Genomic DNA, 21,007 nt, shown 5'->3' with positions numbered 1-21,007 from the left:
GGAAAATGAAGTTTGTGAAAAAGCGTGTGGGAGTAGGGGGCCCGCGCGGCGGGATCCGGGCATCTCGCGCAGAAGCTCCCGGAACACGGCCCTCCTGAAAAAGCCAATAATCCAGCGACAGACGCGCCGATGCCGGGGCTGGGTGACTGACAGCTCGGCGCACAAAGCCCCCCACACTTGACATTTTGGTTTCATAAGGTCTGGAACAAAGGAAGCGCACGAGGAGGGGAAAATAATAATAAACTCCTGGAAGCAAATAAATGTGTTTATATCTGCCCGAGGGACGTTACAGCGATATTACAACTGCGGATTTGCTGCACAAGATATGCTAATGGAGTTCTGCTCCGTGCCACGCACTCCGGATCCCTTAAACTCTTTTACCCTGGAAATTAACACTCTTGCAGAACATGCGAAACACGACGAGGGTCTGTGTGAACCGTGTGGCGGAACACATGTGGCCATCGCCATTTGACAAATGCAACTTGCCTTACCTGCACGTCGGTGCATGACGGCAGATTTTCATTCAATATGAATGATGTGTTCCCCTCATGCCAGGTGATTGTAGGGGGTGCTGCGGGCACCATGTTGAGTTCACCCTGATTACCTCTTCGCTTCAGCCTTCAGCCCTGATTTCACTTTGGATTAAGCTCTGTTTTGATGTGGCTGTGATTTTATATCTGTGCGAGAGGGAAAGAGAGGGACCTGTTACTTCACATTCTTCTATTATTCTATGAATATTTTTACTATTATAATAATAATTATTATTATTATTATTACATTATTATAATGTTGTTGTTATTATCGCTATTCGTAAGAGTAGGCTGATTACCTAAAAAAAATCTTCCTTTGTAACTCATGGTGATCTGTTTTTTCTTTTATTATTTGTCTATTTTATTTAAATAACAGGTTTACCATGAATTAAGGACCAGACTATCTTCATTTCTCCAGACGGCAGTTCCACCTGCAGCCAGCAGAGGGCTGTTAGAGGTAGAAGGCGCTGCTGGGCTCTGCAGCTTATCAGGACATAATGGAAGTAAAAGCAGTCTACTACAGACCAGCTCAAATCACAGTCCACTACAGACCTGCTCAGAGCACAGTCCACTACAGACCTGCTCAGAGCACAGTCCACTACAGACCTGCTCAGAGCTCAGTCTACTACAGACCAGCTCAAATCACAGTCCACTACAGACCTGCTCAGAGCACAGTCCACTACAGACCTGCTCAGAGCTCAGTCTACTACAGACCAGCTTAGAGCAGTCTACTACAGACCTGCTTAGAGCACAGTCCACTACAGACCAGCTTAGAGCAGTCTACTACAGACCTGCTTAGAGCACAGTCCACTACAGACCAGCTCACAACAGACATCATATTCCCTTGATTAATATGTATATGCACGGTATAGGCTGTTAGCAAGTATAGGCTGCTTTGGTAACTGTGATTATGAAGATGTGTTCCCAAAATGGCCAAAGAAGTGAAGTCATAACAATGATCCCTCACCCCCCGCCACCTACCCCCCTCTCCCTGTCTCAGACAGCAGAACTGTGTTTTCTCTCCATGAAACGCAGTCCCTAATCCCTCTGTCAGCCTGTAGGCCAGCTGAGGCCCTCTCTCTCTCTCTGATTGGCCGATCATGTTACTGAGAAATGGAACGTGAACCCTGGAACTGAAGAAGTACAGAGAGCAGTCACACACACACATGCATACACACACACACATACACACAAACATACACACAAGGGAGAGAGAGAGAGAGAGAGAGAGAGAGAGAGAGAGAGAGAGAGAGAGAGAGAAAGAGAGAGACTCCTGGGATAGACATAAGGTCGCTGGGTTGGTTCCTAAGTGCACACAGTGAATCCTAAAGAGCTTTTCCTCCCGAAGGGAAATAAAATATTACAGAGCAGTGACATTATCAGTGTATATATATGTGTGTGTGTGTGTGTGTGTGTGTGTGTGTGTGTGTGTGTTCATGGCTGTGTGTGTGTGTGTGTGTGTGTGTGTGTGTGTGTGTGTGTGTGTGGTTTTTTGTGTGCATGGATGTGTGTGTGCGTGTGTGTGCGCGTAGTTTTCCTGTTTGGCTGCAGTCCAGCGAGTTCTGAGCATGGCCCCATGCTAACACCGTTTTGATTGCAGGAAGTCTCTGGCTGTTGCTGCAGGATAGAGTTTCACAGACGATCGTATCGTTAGCTTGCCGTTGATTGGCGGTTTGATATGACAGGCAGTATTTTTAGGCGCTGTGGACCAGCGCGAGGGTTTATTTACCGACCCGCCCCGCTCCCGGCACTCTGTCCAGTAACCGATACTCCGTCACTGACCTTCCCACCACCAGGGAGCAAGTGCTGATTGTTTAAGACAGATTTAACGGTTTACACCTTCTCACGCGGGACTCCGGCGAGACCACACAGCCTCGCTTCGACCTGGCGGGGGGAGGGGAGGGAGCGGGGGCGCTCTCTGACAGCCCTAACCTGATCTGCTGGGCGGCCGTAGAGAAAAACACGCTTTACCACCCGGCAGAAACGGCTGCACTCCCCCGCAACACCCTCCAGCTGTAAACACCATCAGCAGACCACGGCAGCCTCCCCTTCCTTCCCCTCCGATAGCTCGGCCCGGTAATCCGCCATTACACAACACATTATTATTTGGTATAAAACAGAAGGATATTGCCGACAAAACCAGAAAATTATATCCCCAACCAAAAGAGAGGTTTGTGGGTCTTTTCATGGAATGTACGTGGCCGCAGTGTTATTGTTTATGTCCGTCATATGGGGACTTGTTTGTGGCCTGTACTAGCATTTAACCCTTTGGAAAGAGGGAAGTTAAATATTGATTTTGTGGATAAAGTGGTATTGCTCTCCTAGGAAAAATACACAACTGACAACAATAACTGGTCTATTAATAATTAATAACAACTGAACAGAAACGGATTAACAGGATAGTTTATATATAAGCGGGCTTGATATAAAATCATAACCGATGTATAGCCTACTTGTGCTATTGCCATTATGTATAGCTACCCAAAATTAATTTATTTATAGCTGCACCAAACACTATTTTATGTAACTTGTGGCCATAATAACTAAATACATGATTTAATAATTAAAGAATAGGCCTAAATCACAAATGTCATTCCTGTCATATAATGTGTTTTTGACAGGCACTGCATTACTATACGCGGTTGAAAAGATATTGACGTTTGGTAGGGCTAATAGCCTATTTGTACCTAATTATTTAGGCTTCTTCATAAGCAAGTCTCAGAACCAGATGTTGCTACAACTTTGCTTTGCCAATGCACGTTATCATGCAAATGGAGGAAATGTATAATGGAAACACATTTCATGGAAAAATCTAAAGTTGATTTTTATTATTGTGACCACAAACCAAATCCGTAATATGGCGTGCACAGCATGGTATATCAGGTCGAAATTAATTGCAAGAGTTTCCTCTGCGTGCGACCGACATATGGCGTGGCAAGAAATATGCATTTATATCATGGACCAGCACCTTTTTTCAAAGCCATCGGCGAAGTTTGCAGGGATATGTTTGCAGTTAAAAAAGTCGTTATTTTTTTCAACGACTTCCATTTCTCATAATGGAATGCGAGTCGCTGCCAGGGCCGGTGTAGCTGCCCTAACCCGCGCACCTTCCGTCCCGGAGGAAGAAATCATTCAGAGGAGAACAAGGCGGCGTGGAGGGAGGATACCAACCCACCACATTATTGTCGATTGAGCAGATCGCGGCCGCGATGAATGGTGGTGGGCGGAGAAGGTTCAAGATTTCATTTCAGTTTATTTTTATATTCGCCTTTCCCGAAGGAGTCGGGACGGACCTCGTCTGCCTCGTGCTAAATTCGTGTAGAAAGATGGCTGGCTGGCCAGCACAGAGACGATGCTCGGCATTAAAACAGTGTGCGCCTGCAATTCAACCTTACAGTCGACCAGCTGGAAGAGAAATGAACTGAGCCGCGGTTGAATGCACTTTGTATTAACACACATGATTGAACGAAATCGTTTGGCAGGTTGCTCCAGGCAATTCAAATACCCTGCACAATTAGCGGAGACAGGTGAGAAGCACTAAAGTAAGCGTCTCGGTCAGTATAAATTCCGTAGATTCCCGGTTATTAAAATAGCAACGGCCTTATTACACGCATTATTTCTTTATTTCCACCTTTTATTTTTATACATTTAAGTCCTAACAAGCTCACCAACATCTGACACAATTCCAGAATTAGATATCCGAGCATCAGAATGAGATCGCTGTGCCCCCTCCCCGACTACTTAACATGTGAAAGAGTTTGAGTTCAGTCATCCACATCATGTCACTTGGACGTCCGTCCAGTATTGCACGATATCGATTCTTTCTATTGGCTTGCTTGCAAGCTAACTAGCTGGTTAGCAAGCTAAAACAACAACAAAAGCACCTCTATATGTGCGTTCACAGGCGCGAGGACGCATTCTCTCCAGAGAGATGGTTCTATGATGTAAGACTGAGGGTTGTTGCCTCTTTAAGAGGACATTCAACACTAATTAACAAGAATTCCGAACGGTGTTAGTAGTCGGCGAAGGACAGACGAAACAAAATGGGAGATTCACTTGTCGTTTTCACTGCCAGGAGGCAAAACGTCCCCACGTTACTTTGATTGACAACTGAACAAATGTTACTCTTGTTCCTTAGCTCGCTATAGAGAACGTCATCAAGAGGGGCGTGCTGCACGGGGCGGAGCGCACTGCCAGGCTACTATTGGATACTTTTTGACAGCGCATCATGTCCCCACGTGGGGAACAAGCGACAAACTCCTCCTCGTACATTCCATTGGTTAATACAATAATGATTGGCATTAGAAAGGGGTGTGGTCTACATTGTTTTTTTAAGACGATTGGTTTGCTTTAATACTCGCTCCTCCTTGACGTCTAGTGCCTCGCCCCTGGACCTCGCGGAGACGTAAGGAAATTGTAGTTATTACAGGGATGTGGTTGCTTTGAAGCGATCACAATGTTACGCCAACTCAGACTACATTACCCAGGAACCAGTGGGCGCTCTCGCTGTTTGTTATGAATATATGACAGATTTTTAATGACTATCTGCTTCTAAATTTGGTCAAAGAAGTCACTACAGAATCCTCGTTGGTAGAGCTGGATCAAGAGTACACGGCGGACAATATCTGAAGTCTATGGAATCTAGACTTTCGCTCTTTATGATTTTTCAAAATGGAAATATTATTTTCAGTACGTTTTTAAGAAGATCTTTTTTAGGAAGCGGTCTTAAAATAAGAAATATCTAAACCAAGAAATAGAACATTTGGAATTCGGAAAGCATAAAGCTATCGATACCTCAATAAAGGTGAAAAAAAAAAACCAGGAGTACTTTTTTAAAACCGACTCAGAAGACCGCTTTCACTAAATGCCGGATGTAAACAGGGTTTTAAGTAACCAGATCAATGGCTGTGTAACAAGAGAATTCACAGTTGCTGTAAAACGCTCGGGACTAGCTACTTATTTAGCTGGTGAAATTACGGGTTAAAACCCTGTCGGATTTGAATCGGTAGTAAATGCACATTCTATACTAGAGCTGCGTTAAATAATGTTGGAGTATTATCTGGGAGGACATTGTACAGAATGATACAGCGTGTTGTCTTCTTAATGGTAGAGGACATTGCACTTGGCTAGCCAGCGCGGAGAGCTGAGTGTCAGCGAGCGAGCGAGCGCCGTCAAATTCATGCACAAGGCATAAGTCATTGTTATCCTTTCTTCGCATATTGGTGGAGGATTTAAAATACCTTTTTGATGATTCGAGACTTGAGCAAGATGTACCCACAGGCACGGCATCCGGTGAGTATTTGGAAAAACAAAGCAAAACATTTCTCCTCGTGATGGTACCCCACGCGCAATCAGTTTGTATCAGTTTCCGTGCTGTCACACAGAACAATCGCTTATACTGTCAAGGCAATGTAGTGTGTATAGTCAAAGGCGAATAGCAGTGTGTGTGGTTTCCTTTGCTGACTTGGCTCTGTGCAGGAATTATAAGATGTTATGGTTATGGGTGGCGGACAGGTTATGTTCTGCCCTGTCGTGGCTCTGAAGGTTGGCTTATTTCGCAACCGTGATGTGAAGCAGTTCGTGAGCCAAAGATATGCAGAGATGTTTTTTTGGTTTGTGGTTTTTTTATCGTGAAATATTGTGTTCCACTGCCGTGTTTGTAAAGCGATCGGGTCATCTCGCAGACAGTCTGCGGCTTGCAGCTGTACAATCTGTGAGCTACAGCCGCCTTCTGAAGGAAACCACCCCCCCAACCCCCGTCTAATTCTTCACGGCTCATTTCAGCAAATGTTCTCCCGGTTTGTTTTAAATCGCAGGCACCGCACCAACCCGCCCAACCCTTCAAATTCACCATATCAGAGTCGTGCGACCGCATCAAAGAGGAGTTCCAGTTCTTGCAGGCGCAGTATCACAGGTAAACTTAATTTCCTCGTTTTATTATGTGTCCGAATGTTACATTTAATTCCCTGTGCATTGGCGTGACATCTTCCCGGTATACCGCTGTGCACTGATGCAACCCATACATTTGACATTTCTGAAGCACTCCTTTCTGCAGATAAGCGTTTAAAAGCAATCAATTAATTAACCAACCAGTCACCCAACCAACCAATAATCAATCAATCAATCAATCAATTAAATTTTTGTTGTGTAATTGCCCTGGAAACAGAATTGCATATCTAGCATTGTTCTGATAATTATATGAGGTATTCAAGTTATTTTAATATTTATATTATTTTATTTAGCAGTTTTGAATAGCCTGCGGCGTATAGATCAATACTTTGCTGAACATTTGTGCACTGGGGTTTACAGCTGCCAGGGCTGGAGCAGTGATGGCTGTTTGGTTCTGTTTATTTTCTTCCAGTTCGCTGGCTGCATAGCAGCGTTTAAACAGGATAAACGTGCTCCTTTATTTCAAATGTAAATATACCTGTGAATGGCTCCTTTACTGCACTATCCACAAAGACCATATCTTCCTGGAACATTATACAAGATGTATAATATATATATATATTTTCCTTCCTTTTATATTTGGTTCTGTTCAATGCAATCTTCAGTCAGATCAGTAGGAGGTGATTTGGAGGGGATACCGAAATGCACTTACTTTGGATTGATGTGTTTAATCTGTATGAGTAAATGATAATAATCATAATTTATTACGATGATTATTATTATGATGATGATGATGATTATTATTATGATGATACTTATTATTATGATGATGATGATGATGATGATTATTATTATTATTAAGAAGAAGAAGAATGACAATAACGTTTGAGCTGTGTGGGTGACATTGTGTGATTATACCCAGTGGTCTCTGAATGTTTTGGCTTGTGTTTTATTTATGTGAATAAGCATTTTTTTTATCTTGTAGATTCTTTATACATAGGTGTGTATTCAGTGTTTTTATGGAAATGAAGTGTGTGTGTGTCCAAACCAGGTGCTTGCAAGTGTGCTGTTTGTATTTCAGAAGTTATGCGATGTGTGGGTGGCACTAATACATCTTTGGCTGGCTGTATGGATGCAGTCTGTGTGTGAGCGTTTATGTGTGTGAGTGTGTGCGCGCAGGCCTTCGTGTGTGTGTGTGTTAGTGTTTTAATGTCATTTTTCAAAGTATCGCAATTTGTGTGTGTGTAAATGAGTGTGCATGTATATGTGTGAGAGAGTGTGTATGTATGCATGTGTGTGTGGGGGTGTGTGTGTATATATATGAGAGAGTATATATGTGTGTGTGTGTATATATGAGTGTGTGTATGTGTGTGTTGGTGTGCATTTTAAGACGTGTCGTGTGTTATTTCTCCTCAGTCTGAAGCTGGAGTGTGAGAAGCTGGCGGGGGAGAAGACTGAGATGCAGCGCCACTATGTGATGGTGAGTCCTTCTGACACCACTGTGATGAGCTCACCATAACACACACACACACACACACACACACACACACACACGCTCACGCCTGCCCGGCGCTGCAGCCACACGCGTGCGATGGCGTGAGAGGGATCAGGCTGACAGGAAGGGGGTATCGGAAGCGTAGCTGGCGGCAGTGGGTGGGGGGGGGGACGCGTTGGGGCTCTTGCTAGTGCGTCGGTCGTGTTCTGGAAGTTTCCGCGACGTGCGCTTGGCACGGACGCCCGTCTTGCAGGCTGTGTGTACGCCGTCTAGACCGAAAGCCAATTGTGCGGAAACGCGGTTTTCGCGTAACGTGCGCTGGTGCTGTGAGACTCCACAGAACGCCTTTGTTTTCCTCGAACAAAACCGGCCTGTTTCTGCCGGTCAAAGACCGACCTATAAACCACCTCCACACGACACCGCTGTTTCACTGACCTCACCTCACACCAGCACCGCTCCAGTACTTTAACAGAATCAGCCCAAGAGGCTTTAGAGGTGAAATTCTGCCCGTCTGTGAAATAGACCCAGAAAGCTTTTATTGATTCACAATTTTGCTGATTTTTCCTGTGTCAGAAAATATATTTAAACAATGAAATTGCCCTCTGTTTTTTTTTTTCCAGTATTACGAGATGTCATATGGACTCAACATAGAAATGCACAAACAGGTAGGAATTGCAGTTGTTGTGAAAATTTGTCACGCCGAGTGTCTTGGGAGTATTTCTGCATGATTCTGTTCCTGTCTTTTGTATGTATCGAATGTGTAGAATGTGTGTATGTGTATGCGCGTGTGTGTGTACATGCAATTATTTGTATAGTGGCCGAGAGTTTTTGTGCAGTGTATATATATGTGTGTGTATACTTAAGTGTGTGAGCATGCATGTTTGTATATTTTATGTGTGTGTATGTAGTATGGGTGTGTGTGTGTGTGTGTCTGGGTGTATGTGACTTTATGTGTGTGTGCGTAGCGTGTGTGTAGGGCTCTGTAGGGTGTATATGATGAGACAGTGCTCAGGACCCAGAGAAACAGAATTTGACGCATTTGGTGGGTTAGACATTGCTCTTCATTCAGAACCCACTCAACATGGTGGCAGCGATATGGCCATATAGAGAAGTGCATGTATTTACTGTTTCTGTGGAAGGAGCGTTTGAGTGAAGAGTGCAGAATTGTAATGTTTTTTTTGAAGTGTGTTGAATTGTACTGTTTTGTTTTAGAGTGTTTGACAGTATTGTTTGGCTGTAGAATCGTCTTTGGCATTTGGTTATTGAGTTAAACAGTGTTTGGTTAAAGAGTGTGGAATTGTAGTGTTTTGGTGAAAGGGCTAAACCGCAGTGTTTGGTTAAATAGTGTTGAATTGTAGTGTTTTTAATGAGAGTTAAACTGTGGTTTTCGTGAAATCGTGTTGAAATGTAGCGTTTGAAGTGTTTTGTATTGTTGTATTTTTAATGTGTTAAACTGCAGTGTTTGGTTAAGTAGTGCTGCATTATAATGTGTTGCTCTTCAGTGTTTCGTTAAAGAGTGTTAAATTGTAATGTGTATAATGTGTTAAACTGCAGTGTTTGGTTAAATAGTGTTGAATTGTAGTGTATTTAATCTGTGTTAAACTGAAGTGTTTGGCTAAAGAGTTGAATTGTAGTGTTTGTAATCAAGGTTAAACTGCAGTGTTTGGTTAAAGTATTTGGTGTGAAATTGTAGTGTTTTAATTAGAACTGCAGTGTTTTGTGTAAGAGTGTTAAATTGTAGTGTTTTAATGAGAACTGCAGTGTTTTGTGTAAGAGTGTTAAATTGTAGTGTTTTAATGAAAACTGCAGTGTTTTGTGTAAGAGTGTTAAATTGTAGTGTTTTAATGAAAACTGCAGTGTTTTGTGTAAGAGTGTTAAATTGTAGTGTTTTTAATGAGTTAAATTGCAGTGATTTGTTAAAGAGTGTGGAATTGTAGTGTTTGGTTAAAGGGTTTGGTGTTGATTGTGTTTTTAATGACAGTGTTAGACTGCAGCTCATGGATGGATGGTTCTCATCTTCCTTCTGATTGGCCACTGGCTTTCTCTCTGTTTGATACACACACGTATACACCGAGACGCACACATGGCAAGAGTACCACAAATGTACACAAAGATCACACACACACACACACACATACACACACACACACACACATACACACACATACAATCGGGCGAGTTCAGTGCTCAGTGAGTACCTTCAAATTACCTTTAACCTTTGACCTTTAACTGCACGGCAAATATTTGTGCTGTTTCTGGCCGTTGTTGAAACAGGGAACTATTTGTGCCATTTTGTGTGTATTTAGGAAATACGAACCAGCGTTTTGAAGGTTGAAAGACGATGAGTGAGTGTTGGTATCTTTGTTTTTACGCCATAATCAGGCTGCTCGTGTACATGGGAACGCTCTGTCATTCGACAGTGTTTTTTCTGTGTTTTGGCCATCAACAGAAATTCTCAGTAGGGCGAGACGGCTTCTCCTTAACCATACAGTAACAGAGAACATTTTCTTTTTATTTGTATGTAAATGTTTTGAACACCTGAAATGCAACAGCAGGTGGACAAGCGGTAGTCTTGCCAATATTTTTCAATATAACAAGAATATATGAGGTGTGAGTGTGAGCTAGTGTGTATGTGTGTGTGTGTGTGTGTGTGTGTGTGTGTGTGTGTTCCCCTCTGTAAGGATATACTGTATCTGTTACAATATCTGTGTGTGGGAGAGTTTCCAGTGTTTTGAAGAGGTGGATTAACCCAAACACCTCAGACACTCACTCGCGCTCAAACACGCACACACACAATGATACACACACACACATACACAGCAGCACATACACACAGAGAGGCACACACACACACACACACACACAGAGGCTTGTCTGGCTGCATTAGTGAGGTCTCAGACACCCACATACACACACACACACACACTGACACAGAGGCACACACCCAGAGGCACACGCACACAGAGACACACACACACACACACACACACACACACTCGGAGGCGTGTCTGGCTGCGTTAGTGAGGTCTCAGACACACACATACACACACACACACTGACACAGAGGCACACACCCAGAGGCACACGCACACAGAGACACACACACACACACACACACACACTCGGAGGCGTGTCTGGCTGCGTTAGTGAGGTCTCAGACACACACATACACACACACACACTGACACAGAGGCACACACACACAGACACAGAGGCACACACCCAGAGGCACACACACACGGACACCCACACACACACACACTGACACAGAGACACACACCCAGAGGCACACGCACACAGAGACACACACACACACACTCTCGGAGGCGTGTCTGGCTGCATTAGTGAGGTCTCAGACAGGCGGGCCGTGTTCCTGTGCTCTCTGGCTGCCCTTGTAACAGGAAGTGATGTAATCCAGAGAGACTACCCTGCGGCTCGGCTGAACCCAGTTTTGTGGATCAAGTTTGGCCCGTTTATTTCATCTGCTCCTTTACAGCGGGAGGGGGGGGAGGGGGGGCTCCCGTGGGAAGCTGGAGGCCAGGCGGGTAATTGGCGACCCTGATATTGGAGACCTGCCTCTTGGATTGTCTGATAAAAGCTTCAGTTTACATGGAGCTCCACCAGTGTGCTGCAGAGCCTGTGTCTAATGCAGCCAGAGAATCCCTATTAAATCAGCTGCTCCGGCTTTACTTTGGAGTGTACTGTGTGTGTGTGTATGTTTGTGTGTGTGTGTATGTGTGTGTGTGTGTGAGAGTGAGAGTGAGAGTGTGTGTGTGTGTGAGTGTGCTGTGTGTGTGAGTGAGTGTGTGTCTGCAAGTGTGTGTACTCCTGTGGGTCTGTGTGTGTTTGTGGCTTTGTCTGTCTCTGAGTATGCGCACGTATGCGTTTGTGTGTGTGTGTGTGCATTTCTGTTTGTTTGTATCGGTGTGTGCATGTGTGGATGTGTGTGGTTGGTTCTGTGTCTGAGTGTCTACGTGCTTGTGTGTGCGTGCGCGTGTGTATACGTGCGTGTGTGTATATGGGAGTGTGTGTGTGCGTGCGTGTGTGTACGTGTGTGTGTGCTCAGAGTGTGGTTTCATAGGAAATGCCCGTCTCAGCAGCAGTACTGATAACAGGCAGCAGCTTCCATTCATTAAATAATTTCCCCTGCAAAACGCAGAACGCCGCCCTCCGACAGTTAGAACGCCGCGTTTTGTTGTTTTATAGTTTCATTTTCCACCCCCCCCCTCGCCGTCGCCCACTCACGGCCGTCGAATGAAATACGGGGCCTCTTCTTCTTCTTTTATTTTCGGTCCGCGCCTCCTGCGCGTAGCGTTTCCGTGGCGGCGGACGTAACCCCGAGATTTAAGCGTCTGGCGACCGAGCGGGAGGCGTGGCTCAGTCGCGCGGCCCCCTCGCTGAAATATTAATTGAATAGAAATGAGAGGCCCAAGCAGCGGCAGTCGATGGGAGATGATGATAAATCGCATCGCAGGTCCTTTTAGCAGACTGCGCTAAGTGCTAGGGAGGGCTGCATCTGCTTAATATCCCCATACCCTTCTGCTACCAAGCGGATTGCCAATACTGCTTGTTTAGCATTTTCTAAGAGCAATAGAGGCATTGATTTTTTTATTTTTTATTTTTTAAGCTTACAAGGAAGGGCCGTATTTCCCGTGGCGGAAACACAGGGTCGGGTCGTTAAGGAGGTTGCTACGGGGGCGGGCGTCTGGGTGTCAGTCACGGAGAGAGGCGGGGTGGGGGGGGTGGAAGGTGGGGGGAGGCGTTGAAGTGTGGCGGTCCGGCGAGATGGCGCCCCTCAGCGATTTAGCGCTATTAATTTAGCGCCCGACAGCTAATCGATGAGGGAGGGAGAAGGGGGGAGAGAGAGGGAGAGAGAGACCGAGCGAGAGAGAGAATGACTGAGACAGCAGTACTCCCAGAGAGAGAGAGAGAGAGAGAGAGAGAGAGAGAGAGAGAGAGAGCGAGTACGGTCCAGGGGGCGCAGGGAGGAGGAACGGCAGGTCCCTATTTGCTCCGCCAAACTTGGCGGCGACCGCTAATGTGTAAATAAGTGAAAACGGAGGCAGTGCAGTGCTGAGGAAGCACCCAATAATTAAGTAGTGAGGGGTAATAAACTAAGTGGCGGTGGGGGGGGGGGGGGGTGCTCAGGGGTGGGGGGGGGGCTCATGATTGATTGATTGTGCTGGCGGAGCTTTTCCTATTTACACACTTCTTATTCCGGGGCTGAGCGACTCTAACGAGTTGATTAATGGGCGATGAAGAGATGCTAATCGCGGCGCGGAGTTTAGCGCCGGCTGACGGGAGCTCTTCCCCGCTCCCGGTCTCCGGCCCTGAGACCGGCGGCTGATTGATTCGGAGTAAACGCGCGGGGGGGGGGGGGGGGGGAGCGTGTGCCGCAGCCCGTAAATCACCCCTCAGGGTGGGGGGGAGGAGGGGAGGATGAGACGCAGCTCCCGAATGCGGTTATTAAAAAGGGAGAGAGATGTGGAGGTCAGGGGGGCGTTTAGCTGGAATGCGTGGCTGATTGTCTGAGGGAGGAGGCAGGAGGTGTACCTGCAGGAGGACCACAGACGTGAGGAGAGCAGAGAGGAGGTGCACAGGCCTGAGGGAGCAGACAGAAGGAGGTGCACAGGCCTGAGGGAGCAGACAGAAGGAGGTGCACAGGCCTGAGGGAGCAGACAGAAGGAGGTGCACAGGCCTGAGGGAGCAGAGAGGAGGTGCACAGGCCTGAGGGAGCAGACAGAAGGAGGTGCACAGGCCTGAGGGAGCAGAGAGGAGGTGCCAGACCTGAGGGAGCAGACAGAAGGAGGTGCTCAGGGCTGAGGGAGCAGTGGGAGGAGAGAGGAACAGGAGGTGAATAGGCTGCAGTTTTATTGACAGATGGCAGCATTGTGCCAGACTAATGGCTCATTTATTAGCAGATTGAAACTCCAGCTCTGTGGCACCGTGTTACTGAGCACAGTCACTTCATTTATCTTAATCTACCCAATGGCACCTGCTGCCTGGTGTTAACAACCCTGTACATCACTGCTGCAATTATAGCAGGTACGGAGATGTTCAGTTAGGGTGAGAGGGTGTTCAGCTTTGTTAGAGAGGGAGTACAGTATGTTCAGCCTATTTTAGGAGAGAGGGTGTTCAGTTTAAGGAGAGAGTGTTCAGCTTTGCTAAGGAGAGAGTGTTCAGCTTTGTTAAGGAGAGAGAGAGTGTTCAGCTTTGTTAAGGAGAGTGTTTAGCTTCGTTAAGGAGAGAGAGTGCTCAGCTTCGTTAAGGAGAGAGTCTTCAGCTTCGTTAAGGAGAGAGAGTGCTCAGCTTCGTTAAGGAGAGAGTGTTCAGCTTACTTATGGAGAGAGAGTGCTCAGCTTCGTGAAGGAGAGAGGGTGTTCAGCTTTGTTAATTAGAGAGGGTGTTCAGCTTCGTTAAGGAAAGAGTGTTCAACTTCATGAAGGAGGGAGTGTTCAGCTTTGTTAAGGATAGGGTGTTCACCTTCGTTAAGGAGAGAGTTTTTTCCACATCGCTAAGGAGAGAGAGAGTGTTCGCTTTGTTAAGGAGAGAGAATGTTCAGCTTCGTTAAGAAGAGAGTGTGTTCAGCTTCATTAAGGAGAGAACGTGTTCAGCTTCGTTAAGGAGAGAGATGGAGTGTGAATTATGTTTAGTGGTCGACATGCCGCAGGTCTGAAGAGACTTGGAACAATCTGTTTAGAACAGTCACTTATTCACTTGTCTTCATTGGAATAATCCTGATGGCTTTCTTCAGCCAATCAGATGGGCGCACTTTGTGCAGGTATGCCTGCAGTACTTGGCAACGAGAGAGGAGTGATTAACCCTAATCTGGAGTTCTTTAATCAAATCTCCAAAAATGGTAGTGCACGCACAATTATTTAAGTAAAAACCAATAAACAGACATGCAAGTCTCATGGATGTATTGCAGAGAGCTTAAACCAACTGGGAGGGGGGGGGGGGTGTGAGTGGGTTTGGGGGCAGGGGTGGGTGGGATGCTGAAACAGTCCTGGACTGTGGGACTAGATTAGTTTGTGGATTATATTGAAGTGGCAATGATAGCCAACCATTCATTAGTCATGCCCACCCCCCAGGGCTGAGATAGTACAGTCCATAACATTCCTGGGGGGGGGGTGTCTGGCACATTGTTTACAAATACACACACACACTCCTACGCACACCTCCCAAATACATATGTACACACACACACACACACACTCATACTCATGCACCCAAAATCACTGAAAAATCCTTCAAACAGCCAAGATCATACTCTTAACTTTACCAGTTATAACGTAAAATTTCACATAATGTCAAAGAAGAGAACATTTGTCAGTACAGTGCTTCAACAACAACAACAACAATTCGATTCAGCTTCATGGGATGTTTGGGTCATGGCTGGCTGGGGCTGCCAGGTTCCCAGCGTGTAGCGGCTAATTCCATTAGCCAATAGGATTTGGCGATGGAGCCAATACTGGGTCTCTGTGACGGCTTACCCAGGGGCTGAGCTGGAGCTGTGGTCCGGGGAGGGGGCGTAGGACTGTGTGCTCAGGCTGAGGACTGGGGAGGGAGGGGGGGTGCTCACTGGGACCCCAAAAACGGCGTGCTGCCAGAGAAACAGATCTGGGACCGTGATTGGACTTTGGCCTGGTTTCCAGGGAGATGTGAAAGATTCCACGCAGAGTGGAGAAACTTCAGTGATTTTATCACAAGTGCAGACCGAGCGTCTGCTTCCTCTGTTTGTACACCGCTGCGCACGTGTTTGTACACGTACGTGTGTGTGTGTGTGTGTGTGTGTGTGTGCATTTGTGTGTTTGTACGTATATGTGTGTTTGTGTGTCTTTCTCTCTTTTCATGTTTCTCTTGGTTCAGTGGGTCTGTCTGTTTGTGTTGGTTTCTTATGTGTGAGTTTTTCTCTGGTGAGTTTGTGTGTGTGTTTGGGTTTGTGTGTGTGTGTGTGTTTGGGTTTGGGTTTGTGTGTGTGTGTGTGCGTGTGTGTTTGGGTTTGTGTGTGTGTGTGTTTGGGTTTGTGTGTGTGTGTGTGTGTGTGTGTGGGGGTTTGTGTATGTGACTAGGCAGAGATGTGATTCCGATCTAATTCCTGGGGGAGGCCCGTTGTGGTATTCTGGGTAATTAAGATGAGATGCAAACAGGATGCTCTTCCTTTAGACAGAAAATAGTCCACCCTGTCCCTGAAGACACACACGCGCACACACATTAACACGCAAAGGCACACATTAACACACACACACACGCTCGTGTTTAGGCGTGTGTCGGACGTACAGGTGTGTAGCAGGCAGGTGATTCCTCAGAGGTAGCGATAAGCAGGTTTCGGGGCCCCCGCCCCATAGAAGTGTCCTGCTGCTGTCCAAAGGTTGAGGAGAGCCGCAGAGGCCAGGCAATTACAGAGACCCCCCCACCTCGCCCAGGGGGCCCATCGCTTCCCTCTGCGACCCCCCCACCTCGCCCAGGGGGCCCATCGCTTCCCTCTGCGACCCCCCCACCTCGCCCAGCGGGCCCATCGCTTCCCTCTGTGAAGCGGCACATCGGCCCTGCGCCACAGAGCACGTAATGTATCACACGGCTCACCCAGAGAAGAGACGCACGGCTCACCATTAAGGCTAACAGGGCCTAATTACAGCAAGCTTGTTAGCACCCTGTTGATCAGCTACAGTGCCGTCTCTTTCCCTTCTAGCAGAAAGTGTGTGTGTGTGTGTGTGTGTGTGTGTGTGTGTGTGTGTGTGTGTGTGTGTGACTGTTATCTGTGCTGTGTGTGCTTATGAGAGCTGTGCTGTGCAGAAAGTGTGTGTGTGTGTGTGTGTGTGTGTGTGTGAGACTGTTATCTGTGCTATGTGTGCTTATGAGCGCTGTGCTGTGCAGAAAGTGTGTGTGTGTGTATGTGTGTGTATGTGTATATATGCGTATGTGTGTGTGTGTTACCTGTGCTATGTGTCCTCATATGAGCCGAAAGCTGAAACTCTTCTCTCACGTGTGTGTGCTTTGAAGCCTGCATTTGAATCCTCCCGAAGGTACACCTGGTTACCGTGTGCAAACACGCAAGCATAAAATATGCACATACATGTACAAAAAACACGCCAGACATAACATCTGGAACTTTCAGTCCAGTTTGTTTTTATGGTACATGAGTGTAGCAATCAGAATGCTGCACTTGCGAACCAATTAAAACTCTCCGCCAGTAGCCCAGTCAATGTACTAGTTCTGTGGGTCTGACATTATAGTACAGCTGCAGTCTTAATACGGGTCTGTCCTTAGAGAGAAAGAGAGCGGGAGAGAGAGAGAGAGAGATTGTTATCTGACAGACAGGGAGGATGGTGGGATGAGGCGAAGCATGCCCCAGGCTCAGAGGCCTGCAGGACACGCTGCTGATGTCTGACTGGGGGGAGAGGGTTCCTCTAAAAAGCCCTTGTGCGCCCGGGCTAATTTACTCCCTCGTACAGGAAGCGGGAGGACAAAGAGGCGCTAAGCGCGCTGGCCTGGCGCCGTCTCCGCGGGATAAACGGCGCTTTATGCGCGCGCGCCGCCGCGGCTGCTGACAGCATCGATTCTTACGCCCGCTTCAGCCGCCGCGAGCCCATTAATCACCCCGTACCACTCCCCGCTGCGCGGTCGCTTAAACAAAAAGAGAGCCCAGCACAAAGAACGGGGGCTTGTCTTCCTGACCCAGTTATCCTCTGCGCTTGACTTCCGAGCCCTGCCGCTAACGTGCTAACGCGCGAACATGCTAATACGGCAACGCGCTGACATGCTAATACACTAACGTGCTAACACGCCATCGTGCTGATACACTAACATGCTAATAAGGTAATATTGTAACGCGCTAACATGCTAACACACTAACGTGCTAACATGGTAATACGCTAATGCACTAACATGCTAAAATGCCAACACGGTAGAGCGCTAACACGCTAATGCCCTGGCGGTTCCACCTACCAACCAGCGCATCACAAAAATCTTTACCCACCGCCACCTGATTTGCAAGCTCGATATGTATTGTCTGAGCAGATCGGACGCCGTCGGAATTTCAATCGTTCGCGTTGGAATTGAAATTCGGGCACGTGGCGGCGTCTCTTGGACGCATTCCCCACCGATCGCGCTCCGGAAACGCGTCTCTGATGAATGCGCGCCGCCCTTAAGCCGTCTGTCTGTTTCTCATCTGGGCTGGAGCTGCGGTCGGCTGAACAGAGGAGAGAATTTTAATAAAAGCCGTGCCCGGGGCAGCGATGCATCATTTTAGAGCCCTAATTACATTACTGTGACAAATATCAGCGCTGACAACGGCAATAACCCACTTCCTGTAATGACGCCACGGTCTTCAGGGAGGAGTGCTCACACACCGTTTGAGTTAGGCCTGAAAAAGGTTACGTTCATTACGATATGCTCTCTTTTGACTTTATTTGTGTTCGTAAGGGGGTATTCTGGGATGAGTGACTGGAGTTTCCCCACATGTGAAGCACTCTCTCCAGCTTCATGAGTCCACAATAATCTCATAATAATCATACAACAGTCGTATAATAGCCAGACCCATATTTCAACATTATGTTCATTATCATATGCATTATTTTTACTGCACTTGTTTGTAAGGTGATATTGGGGGGGGGGTGTCTGCACTGGTGGGGGTATACACTGGGGCTGGGGAGGGTAGGGTGGTTTCCAGGGAAACCCAGGTTTTCCCAGGTGTGTTTTTATGAATTGAGTCCTTTCTCCTGGGACTTGTATGCAGCCCTGACAGATCCCAGAGACTGCTGCTGCACACTGAGTGTACACACTGAGTCTGCACACTGGAGTCTGCACACTGGAGTCTGCACACTGAAAGACGTGACTGTGCGATGCAACCAGTTTCCCCACATGTGGACCTCTCTCCAGCTCTTAAAAATTCATGAGCCCATAATAATCATATAGCAGCCATACAATAGTCATGTAATAATCAGTAAGCCCCATATTTAAAGTAGTGCAGGAGCACGGTGGTCTGTACTGAAAGCTTCATTTCAAGTGTGGTTACTGCCACTCAGGCTACGGTTGGGTTGTGGTAACCACCCGTGGTTGTGTTGATTAAAGGTCGAAGGACGACTGGCAACGAGCGTATAGGTTGGTCCCGGGGGGGCTAGTGAGTCTGTGGTGGGGGGGCGGGGTATTGTTTGAAGAGGGGTATTCAGTTTCTGTTTCTGATGAAGCACCACCTGTTTCTCTGTAAAGTAAAAATATTCAGTAGACTACAGGCTTCAGTTATGTTCAACAACCAACGATAATTGCTTATTATTATAATTACTCGTGATTACAAGAATTATTTTTATTTCGCGTCTTCCAACGTTTTGCCAATTCAATCCTGTTTGTTGTCACGCCAGCGAATCTCATTTGAGTTGAATTTAATTGAGTGAATAATTAATTAAAGCGGCGATTTTAGTCAGCTAATCAGCCCAATCAGTGAGCTGAATCTGTGATTGCTTCTGGACTCTGTTTATCAGATGAGTCATGTTCCAGATCAGTGCTGGGTGCTAACGGCTGGTGTTCTTACCCCCCTGTGGGGGTGGGAGCGCTTGGTATGGCTGGATTTGGAGGGCCGGTTTCATGGGCGGGGCGACTCAATTATGCGTCCCCCCTACATTCCTAACTTGGTACGGCCATCTCCATGACAACTTCATCCCTGAACGGCAGCTAATTAATAATTAATCGGAAGATTAAGCAGGTAATGGTGAAAAAGGTTAATCAATTAAATAGATGTAATCAGCAGTAATAAAGGGCAGGGCAGGCGTACTATCATTCTGTGTGTGTGTGGGGGGGGGGTGTGTGCGCGTATGTTTAAGGATAGTTTTGTGTGTGTGCGTGTACATTTGTATGTGTCTGTGTGTGTTAGTGTGAGTGTTTCTGTCTGTACATACGTATGTGTGTGTGTAACTCTAGGTTGCATGTGTATGTCTGTGTTTCTGTGTGCGTGTATGTGGTAGCGTATGTGTGTGAGTGTGTGTGTATGTATATGTATGGGTGTGTTTGTTATGTGTATATTTCTGTGTGTGTGTTATGTGTGTTTCTGTGTGTGTGTTATGTGTATGTTTCTGTGTGTGTGTGTTATGTGTGTGTTTCTCTGTGTGTGTTATGTGTATGTTTCTGTGTGTGTGTGTTATGTGTGTGTTTCTGTGTGTGTGTGTTATGTGTGTTTCTGTGTGTGTGTTATGTGTATGTTTCTGTGTGTGTGTGTGTTATGTATGTGCTTCTCTGTGTGTTATGTGTGTGTTTCTCTGTGTGTGTGTATTGTGTGTGTTTCTCTGTGTGTGTTATGTGTGTTTCTGTGTGTGTGTTATGTGTATGTTTCTGTGTGTGTGTTATGTGTGTGTTTCTCTGTGTGTGTGTTATGTGTGTTTCTGTGTGTGTGTTATGTGTATGTTTCTGTGTGTGTGTGTTATGTGTGTGTTTCTCTGTGTGTGTTATGTGTATGTTTATCTGTGTGTGTGTGTTATGTGTGTTTCTGTGTGTGTGTGTTATGTGTGTGTTTCTCTGTGTGTGTTATGTGTGTGTTTCTCTGTGTGTGTGTTATGTGTGTGTTTCTGTGTGTGTGTTATGTGTATGTTTCTGTGTGTGTGTTATGTGTGTGTTTCTCTGTGTGTGTGTTATGTGTATGTTTCTGTGTGTGTGTTCTGTGTGTGTTTCTGTGTGTGTATTATGTGTGTGTTTCTCTGTGTTTCTCTGTGTGTGTTATGTGTGTGTAACTCTCTGGGTTTCTCTCCTGCAGGCGGAGATCGTGAAACGGCTCAATGCCATCTGTGCGCAGGTGATCCCCTTCCTGTCACAGGAGGTAAGCGAACCGCCACAGGTCATGTGACACAGTCAATCAGCCAATCAGCCAATCACAAGCTGCTAAACCTCACTCTGCCATATTAAACCGTTCAGTCTGAAGTTTATACGCTGGCTTACAGTCTCACTGTTATTCGCTGTTCAGCTAAAAAATGCACATTACCTCTTAATAAAATATGACATATTGCCATCTGCAGTGTTGTTGGAATTAAACTAAATTGTGCTAAAGAGGTTTAAGGATTAGAAAAACCTACCAACGCAGCTCAGACCCGTGAAAGAAAATGCTAAT

General features: G+C 46.4%; 1 protein-coding gene across 1 annotated transcript in view; it reads left to right on the top strand.

Annotated features, from left to right (window-relative positions):
• Positions 1 to 5,111: 5,111 nt before the first annotated feature.
• LOC133140097 (transducin-like enhancer protein 4) overlaps positions 5,112 to 21,007 on the top strand; it is a 50,011-nt gene continuing 34,115 nt past the window's right edge. Inside the window, 5 exon segments of the mRNA XM_061259664.1 lie at positions 5,112 to 5,822; positions 6,347 to 6,444; positions 7,836 to 7,899; positions 8,535 to 8,579; positions 20,657 to 20,719. Coding sequence (XP_061115648.1) covers positions 5,778 to 5,822; positions 6,347 to 6,444; positions 7,836 to 7,899; positions 8,535 to 8,579; positions 20,657 to 20,719 — 315 coding nt within the window. The 5' untranslated portion in view covers positions 5,112 to 5,777.

Source organism: Conger conger, chromosome 11 (genome assembly GCF_963514075.1).
Source record: "Conger conger chromosome 11, fConCon1.1, whole genome shotgun sequence".
In the NCBI taxonomy this organism is placed as follows: domain Eukaryota; kingdom Metazoa; phylum Chordata; class Actinopteri; order Anguilliformes; family Congridae; genus Conger; species Conger conger.
The sequence above is the reverse complement of the archived record's forward strand: the minus strand, read 5'-3'. Positions and strand labels throughout refer to the sequence as shown.